The following is a 15,967-nucleotide window of genomic DNA, read 5'->3' as shown; positions in this document are numbered from 1 at the left end:
TCAGTCCAACATTTTCAACACAAGCTAAATTAATTTGAGGCATGGCTGGTAAATACATTTCTCTCTTTAAACACTACTGAGAGCAGAACAGAACAGCTGCAAAGAGACACATTTCACTTAGATTTGGAAGTCATGCATGTACAGTTGGCTAGACTGAACTAAGCTCTTCATTAATAAAAGTGTAAACTCAATAGAGAATTCAAGAATCAAGCTGAGGCATATTTGCTTTTACACCAACTATTCAAAGAAGCAAATTATTTGAGAAGAGAAACATGTCTTCTCCCATTCCAGAAGCTGACTTCATTTTTTCCTAATCATCGTAGCTGAAATGAGTCAATTTGAAATCTCGACAGATTATTTTATGTACATAAAAATGTGTTTTACAAACAACATCAGAATTAGAGAGATCATGCAAATAACTGTTGAGAAGCATTTTTTGAAGGATAATAAAATATCAGCTTTTTTTTAACACAAATATATTTTACCTTCCAGTTCTCTTCAGAGAAACCAAGAGTTCAGCAAAATTTAGAATAGAATCAGTAGCAAAAGTGCGGTAACTTACATTACTATAACACAAAATGAATGTGAGAGAGGTAGGATTTATGCTGCTTCTGTGCATAAAGCTATTGTCAAAACAGATTGAGACTTTCAATAGGGACAGAGTATTCTCTCTCTGCTCATCATGGGATTTCCTTTTTGCTTCAGGAGTCAAGACATTGAAGTAGATAGGGAACAGACCTGATCTGATCAATTCCAACATTCTGCTAGAACAAAATGGATCTCACAGTAAAAGAAAAACAAATAGTGCTACCTGCCATTTGGTTACATACTCCATCTGTTGCTACACAATGGAGTGCATTTCATAAGAAGTTATTTAATTTTGCTTACTTTCTGTGCTGTTTTCCTCATTTATTTCCATGTTGACAGAATTTTGGATTGGATTCCACCAGTTGTAACAAGCTAGAATATTGGCTCAATCACAAAAGCAAAACAAAACCAAAACCCCACCACACTGACACTATTCTGTTGGGTATTTCACTTGATTTGTAGCATATTGTGGGAGTACTGGAGAAAAGGAATTGTAGGATTCAAGTAATAACTAATTAAATAGTTTGGGCCAAGATAAAATGCAGAAATACAGATCAGTATCTTCCCTTACATGATAGTTATTTTCTACATCTAAGAGCTGCTTGGTGCAGTCCTCTGCTAATGGTGCATATAAACCCATAAAGAAAGTCTGGTAAAACTTGCTTTGATCCTGCTAAGAGATCATTGCTTTAGGAACATTATGTCACTGAGCATACATTTAGATGGAAGGCATGCCTCTTGGTCAAAAATGATTTGACATAGGACAGACAGAAATGCTGCTCAGGGAAGAGTCTATGAGTCAGTGAGCACTTAAAGTGCTTACGGTAACTCATACTTTACCAAAAACATGGGCTAGCACAAAGTCAGAGGTAAGTTGGAGAAACTGAAAGTTAAGAGAACACCAAAGAAATAACAAAATAGGAAACTGAAATAGGAAATGGGCCTGGGAGGGAGTTCTGGACATCTCTGGTCCAATCACTTGCCAGAAGCAGGATTATTGACCACAGTAGGCAAGGTCAGTCATGTAAGCACATGTATACTTTGTCTCCATGAGTCAAAAAACCCACCAGCAGTGAAGATATCATACAGTCATGGGTTGACCTGCCCAGTGCTGCACCATGCTTCAAGTAAAAAAAAGCTATCGTTTAGTATCCTTTCCAGTAGAAAAGTTATCCTACTCAGGTTGTTCTACCTGAATGCTTTTTTCCTTTACAGCCTTATATGCCTATGTCCTGATGTCTGATGTATCAGGCTTCCTTCTCTCCCTCTACCCTTACATTCCCACAGACAGGAAAATAACTGCAAATGCAGCAGGAAAGACAATGCCTTCAGCTAGGCTCCCCAGACGCCAGTTGATTCCAATAGGCATCAGCCTTCTACACCAAGACTTTGGCCAGGATCACTCTTTGACTTATGCCACCCAGCCCCACCTTTGGTTCAGAGGGTATCTGCACCCACTCGTTCATTTGAGGACAGTTTGGTATGTGACAGATGAGAAGACAATAAAAACTTTTCAAATGGCATCCTGGAAAGACTGTAGCCTTCAAGGCTAAACTTTGTACTACAGACTGCTCAAACTGAAATCCCTGTTTCCAGCAGTGGTTGGTGTGGGGACATGGAACTAACTGTGCTACAAGCAGAGAGATTTCTCTAAGATCTTAAGCTTATCTTGGACTAAAACATTCCCTTTTCCAAAACCTTCTGACCCAGAATCTTTCCTGTATCAGTAATCTTTTTGCTTTGGAGCCAGACAGCTGGCTTTCATGGTGTAAAAGTCCTGTATTATCAGAAAAATACTGAAGAAAGACTTCAGGGTGAGGAAGAGTGAAGAAACTTGGGGCAGTTTTCATTGAAATGTGCTGAACATCTGCAGTGGTATTTAGATATTTTCTTGGAGACTGGAGACTGACTTCTGCTGTTTAAGCTCACATTAAGTCTTTTGTGTGACGCCAGTTTCCAAGATAACTGGGCCACAAGTATCAATGTTTCACCTAGTCCCTACCACTTCACAATGTGAAGACTTTCCACCGGAAACCCTACAGTTTCAGACCTACAATTCTTACTGTGACCCTGCCAATCCTTGGTGTTTGTCCCCAAGTCACAGGGTAACCCCAACTGCTCAGCTCTTCTCCAGGGAAGCTGGGTGTTTGCAAGGGAGGGAGACAGCAGTTTCCCTTCCCATAGCAACTCCTGCAAAGCCTTTGCACCAGCGTGAATACGAAGGCAAAATCTTTGCATGGGGAGCATTCAGGCAATGCACTTCTAGGCCAAAAGAAAATGCCAGCAGTCAGCTAGCAATAATGTGGCAAACATTTACCCAGACTTCTTAAGAAAAGGAAGGATAATGACCCTGGGAATACAGTGTGTGCAAAACACCAGTTGTCCCACGGCACAAATGCTTCATGTGGTGCCCGGGGCTCCCAGTTACGAGAAAGGGAATTGACTGGCAAGGCAGAGAAGTCATGTGAGTAAAGGATCACGTCAGCAACTATTTCCTTTGCCTCTTCCCTTCCACCCCCTTGTATTTCAATTCAGCACAGGAATATCAAGGCAGATGGTCCAGTCTCAGTCTGAAACCAAAAACTGAGGTGAATGGGGTAATGCAACTGTAATGCTCCACAAATCATCCCAAGGTCTTTCATTATATCAGTTACATAATTCCTGTTAGTGATGTACCACTGAGCAACCCTTTCTCTTTTTAAATTGGTGGAAGTGCAGGTTAGCTCTGGGCTATAACATATAACGCGCAAATGATTTTTAGGTCTCTCTTATGAGCAAGTATTTCCAGAGACCACTGAAAAAGGGCAACATCTAACATCCTAAATCACATTCTTTTTTTCCTCTGTAAACACAGGATAAATAATTGAGTATTTTAACAGAGAAATATTTTGACTCCTATGGTGCAAAGTGGAAGCATGTAAAGCTATCAGGTGATCAAAGCTTTCATGCTGTTTAACATCATACACATTCAGTTGAGATCCAGTTCCAGTACAACCAAAAAACTACTTAAACTGGAAACAGGATCTGAGTAAAACATACCCAGAAAAACACCTCTGACATCTTCTGAATGAGCATTTATAAATATATTTAACAAATAAAGATACCAAGACAGCACCATATACACCATTTTAAATTTTCAATTGAGAGAAAGTAAAAAAATAGTGCCTTGTGCTCCATCTTACTGGATGTATGCTTGACTCCAGTTAACAACTGGATGTATGTTCAACTCCACCAACAACCAGATCCTGCACAACTCCAGTGCAGGATCCAGCAAGCCATCAGACACTGAAGTATACAGTATCCCTACTCATGAAGTGACTTACGAGTTGATAATCCAAGTATCAGCCTGTCTCCATCTATTTTGATCTTTCAAGACAGCCTGCAAAATTCCTTCATTTCTATGTCTGGGTTCAGGAGTCAGCAGACCTTGGCAGTATGCCCTTGACCTCTAATGGATGTTGGGCTGGTGGATATTCAAGGCATTCTTTTGTAGACCTGAGACCTATGTGAGCTAAAGGAATTCACTCCTTCCACTCCACTGCCCCCTTTTACTCTCCCTGCCTCGTAAATCTGAAATTCCTTGTAAAATAGGGGAGGAAAGGGTGCAGAATAGAAAATGTGCGCTTTGCTCCCTCCCAGAGCTGCTGATTGCAGCACCCGACACTTGTACAAAACTACCATCAGAGCACCCAATACAAAACCACACACACATGAGCGCACACTCTTAAAAAGTTTTTATTAATTTTCATTGTTTTTTTTTTTTTTAAAAAAAACAAACCCGTCAGTGCAACAGTTCAGTATCCCCTTCCTATCCCCCATCAGTAAGCAGTAATTTTAAAATGAGGAAATACCGAGTGCTGAAGCCAATGGGTTAGCATTTTGCTATTATTTCCTTCTGTCAAACTCTGAAAAAGTCCTCTGTATAAATTAAACAATGAAAAAAAAATGTTATTTTCAATTCTATGTCATTACAGTCAACAGAATCATAACAATGCATCTAAAATGTGTGACCACAATATATCAGGTATACATTTTTGGGAAAAGAAAAAAGGAAAAAAAAAAATATGACATTCTAGACTTGTTAAAATGATAATGGTCCCATATTTTTTATTAACAGGTTAGCAAAACAAAATCCAATGGATTACAATATTTACATGTTATTTGAAAAATTAAGTAGTGATAAAAGCATGTCACAATCATTATTTCTTTTTTTTTTTTTTTTTTTTTTTCTTTTTTTTTTTTTTTCCCATTTTTGGTAACCATTACAACCAACCAATCCAGGTATGGAACTGTTTAAATACATTTGAAATGAGGCCAATTAAAAAACAAATACAGACACAAAATGTGTATTTATACTTGCCCCTCCAATGTTTTTCCATGACCTTCCCTCCCTACTTTGAAAAATAAAACAAAAAAACCCCAACAAAAAAAATTCAAAAGTATCCCCCTAACACACAACTGATGAATCCCCAAAAGCAAAACACCATGCTTCTCAAGTAGCACTTATTCCACAAATGCAACATTTTTGCCATCAATTTTATGTGAAGCTCTCTAGGACACCCATTCCTCAGCAGCTTCCTATTTTCCCCCCTCCCCCTCCCCCAGATCCCCCCAAAACAAAAAAAACAAACAAAGACACATGCATTTCTAAAACTAGGTTTCAGTCAAGTACTTTCTACTTTTTGGAAAGAAACTCTTTTTTTTTGTTTTTTGTTTTTTTTTGTTTTGTTTTGTTCCCGTTTTTTTTTTGTTGTTTTTTTTTTTTTTGTTTTTGTTCACAACCAGAACATACCACAGGCACCAGATCCTGTATTCATTGCTCAGGCAAAATTCCTGTTAAGCTTGGTAGGCTTTCCACCCAAGAAGTGGTGCAGGATCCGCCATTTAGGTATGCAGGTACCTATCCATTCTACGCTGCTCCCCTCACGCTAAAAGCTAAGGAGGAGGGGAAAAACTTAGCAACTCCATCTTGAATTGAGTAAAAGTAGTTCTTCAGGCTCAATGTCATATGTAACTATTTCACCTCCGCTTGCAAAAAGATGTGTTAACAGACACCCCTCCCTCCCACCACATCAGAACAAAAAGAAAACACACACACCACAGACGGAAGAAAAAAAGGCAGCCAATCTTAACGAAAAGTTACTGGTGTGAGACTGATAGATGTTAATATGACAAGCAACAGAATGGTTATGAGGACCTATGTGTTTGGCCCGCGAGCTGCATAGCTGTGCCGTAAGTTTGGTTCTTTAGTTTTTTTAAAAAAAAGTTAAAACTTCTTTGTTATTTCCATGTTTAAAATTAACAACACAACAACAACAACAAAAAGTTCTATTTGCAAGATCTAGTCTCCTTTCCCTGTCCCCCCCCCCTCAAAAAAGAAATACTTGTTTAACATGAGAAACTTAATTGTGCTGTATTTGTAACACCTCAAAGACTGATAGAAAATAAACGTGGCAAACAAAACTGCACAATCAGTCACATGAAATCTATCAAATCCTAAAATTATAACTGAATACTAACAAACAGCTTACCTGGAATAAAGGATGACAATTCACAAACAGTTATCTAGGAATTAAAGTCTCTCTTTTTTTTTTGTTTTTTTTTTTACTAAAATAATTAAAAAAATCACAGTATTTTAAGAAATAAAACCCACACTGGGATTTTAAGCACAATTTGTTTTGCTTTCTTTAAAACTTTTTTTCTTCCTCCATTCACCAACTTGCCCAGCAGTCTCTCTACATTTAACCACAACAACAACAGGTAGTACTGACAAATGCAGAGATCTCCCTTGGTTAATTCTGAGGTACTAGGAAACAGGTGACTGTTTTAAGCAAAGCAGTTTCTGTTTTGTTTTTGTTCTTTTTTTTTTTTCTCTTTTTTTTTTTTTTTATTTTCTAAAGCAGTTGCATTTCAGTCTGGAAAAGCGTTATGTATTAAAACTAGAAAAACGCACACAAATTTGTGTGTTGAAGAGTTGTCCCCCTCCCACTTCTTCCATGCTCACGACGCTTCCATTCACAAACAATCCAAGTCTCCACTGCAAAGCATGATGTGTAATGTAGGAATACCGGGAGTTGCTTCATTAGTCCAAGATGAATGTAACTTCCCATCGTCATAATCCAGGAGAAGAGATGCAGTGATGTAATGGAGCCACTTATTCCATCACTTAAATAACTTTAATATACACACACTCACACGGGTACCAGTGCTTTGAAAATAGATCATTCAGTCCTAAAAGCAGCTTTATTTCTTCCTTCTGCCCACCCCACCCACCCACCTCACCCCATTCATCACTGTTCAAGTACGTTGAATAGAATCACACCAAATGCTTATTCGTTTTTGGCCTCTGAGTTGTCTTGGAGAGGTTTGTCAGCAGCTACCATGCTGACTGCTGTTTCACTGTTGTGGGAATAGTCCACCACCATTTTCTCAATGCCTTCTTTCTCTTCTGGCAGTGTGCTAACGGTTTCTTCTATGTCCTCCTTTGGCTGGCTGTCCTCACTGGTCCTGTGCTTGTTTTCGTTTAGTGCCCTGGAAAGCCAAACGGCAGAAAACAAACACAGTCAAAGTGGAGAACAGCAAAGCCAATCTGTGCATATCACACAAGAGAGAAAAACAGCTCGCTTCCTAAAAACGTAGATGCAAGCAGCCCCACCACTGCCACCTCACTCAAAAAGGAGAGGCAGTGGAATGCAAGTACCAGTGGGACCTATAATATCCTAGCTTTGAAATCAAATCTTTGCTTTTTCTATAATGGGACTGATATGAGACAAGAGGGAAGAACCCCAACTGTGACTTTTAAAAATGCATTCCCCTTTCCCCAGTCCCTTGTAACCAATCAAAGGCACAGGAAGAGAGTACTTTTCCCAAAGAGTTAGTAATCCAATAGAATATTGTATAAGTTGAAACATTTCAAGCAGTCATATTTAGGAAAACAAGATTAAGGAAAATATAAGTAGTATTTCCCATCCCATCACAGTTGTATTTGACTGTCTTCCACATGTCAGGAACCTTAAATGAAATCTACTCTTTGAAGAACAACCCTGGCCAGCAAAAAAGATCTCTGCTACCAATGAGATCTTCATCAAAAAAGGAAAATTATTTCTTCAGAGATGTCTATCTTATCTGTGACGCGTAGCATCCCACACTACAAACTTCTATACAAAGGCAAAGATTTTCTCTATAAAGATGAAGTAGTGAAGTTCACTATGCACATTTTAGGAGGAGTGCATTTTTTTTCGTCCCTTGAAGATTTTCTTCCCTTGATGACATTTCTCTGCACATAATTCTTTTCACTGTTATGCAAGTTTAGGTGCGAGCATGAGATATAACAATAAAGGGGGAAAAAAAAAACAAACAGTTCCTTCCTAGAACATCCCATGCAATTTTCTGCCATTTTTATGCTGCTCTGCTGGCTGGCAGAGACACTTAGGTAAAAGCTAATCCTGGCCAAGTGGTATTAACCTTGGGACGATCTCAAGTTTTAGAATCAGTTAAACCCTACAATCTACAGCTACCCCAGGCAGCAGTGCTAAAAAGGATGAATAGGAACTTCCCATGCAGAAACATCTGATGACTGTGTCCACACCTGTGATAACAGAATTGTTCTTTATAGAATTGTGTTTGCCTTCATCACAGGGCTTTTTGGGAGGTAAGGAATAGGGTGGGGAGAATGCAGAGTGATCTACTGTTACCTTTGGTTGTCTTTCACAGGAATGCAAGCCAACTTACATGCCATGTCTCAGCACATGTCGCTCCCACTCAGAGCCTTCTGTAAATGATCGGCCACAGAACTCACACGGGAAGCGTTTCTCTGGAGCACCACTCTCAGGAAACATCATGGGATCTGGAAAAAAAGACAACATAGCCCATGAATCCAGAAGAGGCAGGGCAAGAAGGAACCACTATGATCCTACTCTGATCCCCTCTGCTGCACCTTCTCATCCCTGAGAAACAAAAGGACTTACCTATCAAATAACTGTGTGTAAAAACGTAACTCCCCCAAAGCAAAGCAACAGAGCAAGTAACAAATCACAGGATCATAGAATCACAGACTGGTTTGGGTTGGAAGGAACCTTAAAGTTCACCCAGTTGCAACCCCTGCCAAGGGCAGGGACACCTCCCACTAGGCCAGGTTGCTCAAAGCCCCCTCCAACCTGGCCTTGAACACTGCCAGGGATGGGGCAGCCACAGCTTCTCTGGGCAACCTGTGCCAGTGCCTCACCACCATCTCAGTAAAGAATTTCTTCCTAATGTCTAACCTAAATCTACCCTCCTTCATTTTAAAGCCATTCCTCCTTGCCCTATCATTACTTGCTCTTACAAAAAGTTCTTCCCCACCTTTCTTGTAGGCCCCCTTTCTGAAGTCTTAAAACATATCTGCAAATAAGGGCAACAAGTTTCTACTCCCTGTTTCTGTATTTCAACAAATGGCGTGATTGTGGAGTTTTAGTTCATCAAACCTGGTAAGTTTAGGGCTAAAATGCCTTGAAAGCAAAATAAAAACACCAAGCCTTTCTATAATTTTTAAATTGGCAGTAAAATTTTAGGAAACAAAGTCTTCCTATATTTAACATGTGTTCCTTATAATACACAGATATTCCTTCATCACAAAGTCTCATGGGTTAAGTTCTAAATCTTAATTGCATAGGTGTTTCAACCCGTCCTAATCTTTTATACAAAGTGCTTGGGGCCTCACTTGTAGAAGTCTCAAGCACCTAGTAATACAAGTGAAGTCACTGGCAGCTCTGGGAGCGGTATTTCTGAAAACCAAGCTCTATGTGAATGCAGCCAGCTTTAACAAAAGATGAAACATTTTCTCACAAATTAAGAAGATCACCACACAAGCCATTAAAAATAATTGCATGGACTATCTCACTTGATTCTTTTGCTGGAAATGAGACAGCACCATCTGCTCAGAGCATTAATTCCTTAGCAGGGATTATCTTGAGCAAGAAATCAACAGAGTGTCTTTCTGACTCCTCCCAAACTACATAATAAAAGGGATTTTGCTTCATTTTGGTTTTGATCTCCACTCACTTGATTTCTTCACTCTCAGATGTAATCTGTTCAAGATCAGCCTATGAGCTTAAAATGCCCACACATTCCCTATTATCTGTATGAAAGTGCTGCAAATGTATTTTTGGGACACACTTCTCGTTAGTTAACCTTTACTAATGTTCTATATGAAATGATTCTTATAATGTTTTCTTTGCCTCTTCCCCCTGAAAGAAAAAGGAAAAACAACCCTTTGTATTTCTTTCTGTCAGTGATTTATTATGTGGTTATCACAAAGCAAGGTGCTGTGTCAAGAAGACCAGAAAGTAAGTTCAGTTTACATATGCATTTTAATACCTTATGTGTGATGTAAATTTATAAACACACTGCAACACACAGACTAGTCATGGTACGGGGACAAATATTTATGGAGGGTCAAAGTTTTAAAGGCAAATGCTGTTGTTCTGTATAAGAATAGTATGGTAAACAATAAAAAGTTTATTCTGGATCTCTGTAGGAAGCTGATACGCAACATAGAAGCTGCTCTGCTCAAACAGGCAGCTGGGGTTGGTCAGCCTGAAGAAGAGAAGGCTCTGGGGAGACCTTGTTGTGGCCTTTCAGTTCTAAGAGGGGCTTCTAGGAAAGATAGACTTTTTATCAGAGTCTCTAGTGACAGGACAAGGGCTAATGGTTTTAAAGTGAAAGCGAGTAGATTTAGATTGGACACAGTGAAGAAATTTTCTACTATGAGGGTGCTGAGGTACTGGAACAGGTTCCACAGATAATGTGTGGATGTCCCATCAATAGATAGTCAGATTGGATGAGTCTTTCAGCAACTGGATCTAGTGAAAGATGGCTTTGCCCATGTCAGGGGGATTGATCTTTAAAGGCCACTTCCAACCAAAACCAGTCCCTGATTTATACTTGCAATTCCCATTAAGATTAGCAAGTGCTACTCTAGTAAATCCATCTCTTCAGAAAACACTGTTCACCCTACTTCCCAATCAGTGTTCATAGAATCATAGAATGCTTTGGGTTGGAAAGGACCTTAAGATCATCTAGTTCCAACCCCACTGCCATGGGAAGGGATGCCTCACACTCGACCATGTCGCCCAAGGCTCTGTGCAACCTGGCCTTGAACACTGCCAGGGATGGAGCACTTACCACTTCCTTGGGCAACCTGTTCCAGTGTCTCACCACCATCACAGTAGAGAACTTCTTCCTTACATCCAGTCTGAACTTCCCCTGTTTAAGTTTAAAAACAGTGCTTTAGTTTTGTTTCTAGGGATGTGAATTTCTGCTGCTTCTCTGGAGGACTATCAGAACTGCTCTTCTCTGGAGCATGCAGAAGAGAGGTAACAGATTGCTCAGACACCTAACCTCTCTGCAGTTTTCCTGCATCACACACACAAGCACTCATGGACATTTATTTTTGTCTACTATGGAAAAACACCTCTCGATTCCACTTTCTGCCAAGACCAAGACATAAAGGTCAGTAAAGACAAACAGTCCCTCTAGGCTTCAGTTCTACCCGGAAGAGCTGTTCTTTCCATGCTGTATGCCAGACACTCTCTTTCCCCTCCCCCCCCCCCATTTTCTTCCACCCTAGTCAATATATTTTCTACTATCCTTTATTAACAGACAACAACTCCCTTCCTTTCCCATCCAAGACAGCAGTTCAGCTCTGCTGAACTCTGTTGTTCACATGGGCAACAGCCCTTCTTTGGTTCACTGTCCAACAGCCCATTTGGAGAAGCAATACATTCTTCTTTGCACCTTCAGTACTGCACATACCAGCCTGAAGTCAAAGTGCAGAATCTAGGCAGCTGCTTGACTCATGGGAAGAAATCCTGGTTCTGACAGTCACAGACTTCAGAGAGGTCAGACAGTATTTGCTTCCAAATACTCAGAGCACACAGAGGCACTCTCAGCAAATCCCACTTCCTGCTAACACCACAAAGGCTAGAATTGCCAAAAGCACCCAAGTGGCATACAGGATTACACATTTTGATGTGGTTTGAAAGCTGTGAAAGCATTAGCCACTGTGACAGGCTATATTTAAAACCATAGTTCTGGTCCTCTGCTAACAGGGCAAACCATTTCTGTGTTAAATCCATCTTCCTAAAATCCACAGGGAGACGTCAGCATACAAATCAGCATTCAGCAACAACCACACCTTCAGTTCCTGTCTCGCTGGGACATTGTTTGAAAGTGTACCTTGCATCTTGCACCTTTAGTAGTAATCCATAATTTCTCTAGAAAAATACAGTCAATACATCTGGATATTTTCTAAATATTCTTATTGTAGCAGAGAGAAAGGCTTTCTGTGTTTTCTACCTATTTTAGTGCAATGTATTGCACATGGTAACAAATTAAAAGTAACAATCGTGAAACACTGACCCTACAGGCCCGTCAGGCAAGAGTATCTGCAGATCAATATGGAAATACACATGATTTTTTTAGGCTGATCATTAGAACAAGCATGCAGAAATCATTTTAGCCAGTTACAGATCAAAAAAGCACAGACACAGGTGGAAAAAGTACAGAATAAAAATTAGCATTAAGACACTATCCCTTCCTTAATTATTGACCATATGAAACAGGGGGATAACAATTAGCTATTATCCTTGCAAATTTAAATGTCTAGCATAGAAAGTGGTATTTTTATTATTTCACAGTGTAACCTAAAGGAAATTTAAACACCAAACTTCACCTTGGGCTGTCCCACCCCCCATGGTGCATTTTACAGGGATTTGCAAGGCTTGGCAGATAGCACCTTCTTCCCCTTGATCTAGATACCATGGCTTCCAAGGTCACTTCAGCACCTGTGCTTGTATGTAATGCTAAGGTAATCCTCACAAGGACAGCTTGACTCTTCATCCCCTGCTAGCTGTGGGTCTATACAAAACATTAATCAGCCTGATACACCTGCAGCTAAGGTCCTTTAGTCATACCATTACACAATCACTGTTCAGATCATGAAGCAATGGGGGCCAAAGCTGTCCCTGAACAGACACCCAAGAATTTTTCCGCAAGAGTTACTAATGTTGAACTTTGAAATGCGTATAGAATAAACACTCCTTTAGGTCTTTCTCTGATTTTTCTACTGTTCCACCTAAGATCTTGTGAAGGATATTTTTCATAGAAACATAAACTGTTGCCTACCCAACTCACTTCCTTTCTCATTTAAGTAAAAGCTATCACTAACCACCCTTGAAGTCAAGTGCTAGTGATAAGTGCAGACTGAATTTATGCCACAGGGATGCTAAACAAAAGCCAAGATGCTGGGGTCTTGCTATTAAAAGGGAAGAAGCATGACCTGATCCCCTCCTATTCTGTAAACAACCTGTGAATTCAGAAATGTCAATTCTTCAACATCTGAAAAGACGTAGGGAGATAAATTTTCTTTTGTCAGCTTGAAAGCTGAAAATTCAGGAGGAAAAAGATAAACACGGTAGAATACCTTTAGTTAAAATACATAGAACATGGCTAACTGCATGCATCAGAATCGAGAGAGTGAGTGACTCCAGTAACCTGACATTCAGACATCACAGGGCTAAAGATGTTAAAGACTTGTGAGCACGTTGCATTTAACTGATGAACTGTGTTTAACTGATGAATTGTGCACCAGAGCAGGCTAGAAAACACACAGTTATATAGATACTGCAATAACCTGGTTTTCAAGGGGGAAGGTTGTTGGAAGGGGAAATCAAGAAACCCTCAGTTCAAAAAGATTCAATTTACAGAGAACTTTTCCCCTGCTAATCCAACTTTGACCAAACCAAAAGCATTAGCAAGCACATGGTCTACCCTTGCTGAAGTCAGGGTGATTAGTCTTAGGTGTGAACTTAGGCACATATTTGAACACACAATGGTATAGGGCATGCATGGAAGTGCCCTGGCTCCAGATCTGCTAACTGCAGCAACTGCAACAGGACTGACTCTGACAAGGAATGCTGGGCACAGTTAATAACAGCCCATAAAAAAGTTTGGCATGACCCCTTCCAAACTTCACTTGAACAATGCTGAGTGAAAACCTGACAATTTGTTACCAAAACAGAAAATCTGACAGACCAGTAAAATACTCCACTTTCGTAGTTTTCCAGGCTCTTATAGATGTTAATCTGCATGGGCAGATAAATCACAGATGCTATCTGTGTTTTCTCATAGTACATATTTTCTTAAGAGACAGATAACTTGTAATAAGGATTAGAAACATGAGAGGAGCAGTGTCTTCACAAAAGCCCCATTCTCCTCCTGCTGCCATGCCTGCATGGCTCTACAGGAATGTGTTGTAGAGTCAACAGCTGACCTTGCTTGCTGAGACTGGTAGGGCATGTTGAAGTGAAAAAAAAACAAAAAAGCCAAACCACAAAAAGGTGCACTGACCTCTCTCTTCAGTCTTGGGGCTTAACTCTTCTTCTTCTTTTTCTTCTTCATCACTGCTGGAGCTCTCTATTTTCCCCTTCATTTGTTCCAACTGGTCCAAGTTAACACGTCCAACCAGCTCAAAATTACGACTCACCTTTGAAAGATACACTTTTTTCAGCAATCAGCACAATCCTCAGCTATTCAGAAAAATCACCACATATGTAAAACAAAACAGAGTACACCCCAAAGCCTGCTCAGTTAGGGGTGACATGCAGTCACCTGCTCAAATTAACATTCTTTTTTTTTCTTCTTCTTCTTTTGCTGCTGCTTATCCTGCATTTCTCATTTTTGGTTTTCAAAAATCAATGACATTCAGCAAACCTCCCCCCCCCCCCCCCCCCCCATTTTTTCCTGGTTGCGACGCATTAAAACAAAATAAAATTCAAGAAATGCAAAACACTTTTAAGTGTCACCCCCTTTTTATGGCATCATTCAACCACTGTGATCAAACACTACTATTGTACATCCACACTGAAGGAAAATTCTTTGTGACTGGTTCATTCAGCTTCATTCATGAGAAAGATGGGTCTTTTACTAAGCGCATGGCTGCTGTGTGCCACATACACTTTCACTCATTAATAACAGATTAATTTTCGTTACGAAGGGCTGCAAAGTGCTTTGCGAACTGATACACAGGCTATAATGGGAACACTTCACCCAGCAGTCAAATTCAGCTAACCCTAGGGTGAAACGCATCGGCTACTTAACAGCTCACAGCAGCAGCATGAAAGGAGCAGCTTAGGGCTCGGAAGTCAGGAACTCCACCACATCCAAGAGAAACAGCAGAGGAGCAGTCGAGATTTACAGCAGAGGCAGAGAGCATGGAGCATGACCAGGACACTAGGGCTAATAATTGTTGGATGACAAGCGCCCTCTGAGCTCATTGATCACTGCTGGGAAGGATTTTGGATTCATGTTTCATGCAAAGAGACAGCACTCCAGCAGCACAGGCACTGAGCCACAGAGGCAGACAGGATGGAAATGGAGTGCAGTACAACACCTCTTGCAAGATGCTGAATGAAATATCAACACTCACTGCCCATTTTTTATCCCTCTGTGGGAAAGCGAATGTGAATGAACATAAGGACCATGTGAATCAGACTGTAGTATTTCTCCAAACAGCAAACTATCCTGGTGTGCAGATTCCTAGTACTACTCCATACAGGCAGCTGTGATGAGGTTCTCTTGACTTACAACATTACCCACTGAGATATAAACAAACAAGACCACATGCAAGGCACTTAATTCAAACCAGCTCATCCACAGGAACTCTTTAAAGTGCAATATATCACTTGGGTATCTAAGCCCAGAATTAGTGTGATATAAATTACCAAAGAGAAATCGGGAAAAGATATCCTGAACTACAAAACTCCATCACTGCACATTCAGATTGGAAGGGAGAGCCAAGTAAGGGAATAATTTTCCTAGCCTGATGTACTGTGTCAAAAGAATGAGGAATAGTGCCTCCTGGATATGCCAGGTGCCTTACTGTGGTGACTAGGAGGCGTGGAACATCTCATGTTAATTGCAGAAGACTCTCCAGAAGTAGTAAAGATGAGGGCAGATAAGGACAGCAGGTCAACATAAGTTTACAGAGCTCATTTTTATAAGACAGCCAAATACTTTTTAAGCATTACAAGTTTTGCTGGGAATTCTGATGCTAATTATGCCAATATAAATGTATTTGGCTGTGTCATTCAAGTCAATGAAATAGGAGTGAGTTTTTAGGGAGGACGTGGGCAGCTCAGCTCCCTCCAACAGGTGGAAATATGACAAGGAAGCAATCTAACAAATACTCCAAAACACATTTCAGTTCTATAATTTAAGTGTTTCTCAGCTAAACAGCTCACAGCTACAGGAATTCAAAGCTAACAATCTGTGGAAAGCCTCTAAGGACTTCTCACACTGTACCAGGTTTGAATTCAGGCACCCCACAAAAACTCCAAAGCAG

General features: G+C 40.2%; 1 protein-coding gene across 5 annotated transcripts in view; it reads right to left on the bottom strand.

Moving 5' to 3' along the window:
• Positions 1–4,307: 4,307 nt before the first annotated feature.
• The window catches only part of ZNF462 (zinc finger protein 462), a 96,558-nt gene continuing 84,898 nt past the window's right edge, over positions 4,308–15,967 (bottom strand). For 3 of the 5 annotated variants that reach the window (XM_062617425.1, XM_062617428.1, XM_062617426.1), the window contains exons 11-13: positions 13,975–14,110; positions 8,320–8,434; positions 4,308–7,119 (exon numbers count right to left, since the gene is read on the bottom strand). In XM_062617425.1, coding sequence (XP_062473409.1) covers positions 6,918–7,119; positions 8,320–8,434; positions 13,975–14,110 — 453 coding nt within the window. In that variant the 3' untranslated portion in view covers positions 4,308–6,917. Of the gene's footprint in view, positions 7,120–8,319; positions 8,435–10,749; positions 10,831–13,974; positions 14,111–15,967 lie in introns of all 5 variants that reach the window. The other 2 variants (XM_062617429.1, XM_062617427.1) reach the window with 1 other exon arrangement.

The sequence above is a fragment of the Pezoporus occidentalis genome, unplaced genomic scaffold (assembly GCF_034315485.1).
Source record: "Pezoporus occidentalis ecotype Australia unplaced genomic scaffold, CSIRO_AGI_Poc_V1 ctg196, whole genome shotgun sequence".
NCBI lineage: Eukaryota > Metazoa > Chordata > Aves > Psittaciformes > Psittacidae > Pezoporus > Pezoporus occidentalis.
Note: the sequence above shows the minus strand (reverse complement) of the source record. Positions and strands in the feature narration are given on the sequence as shown.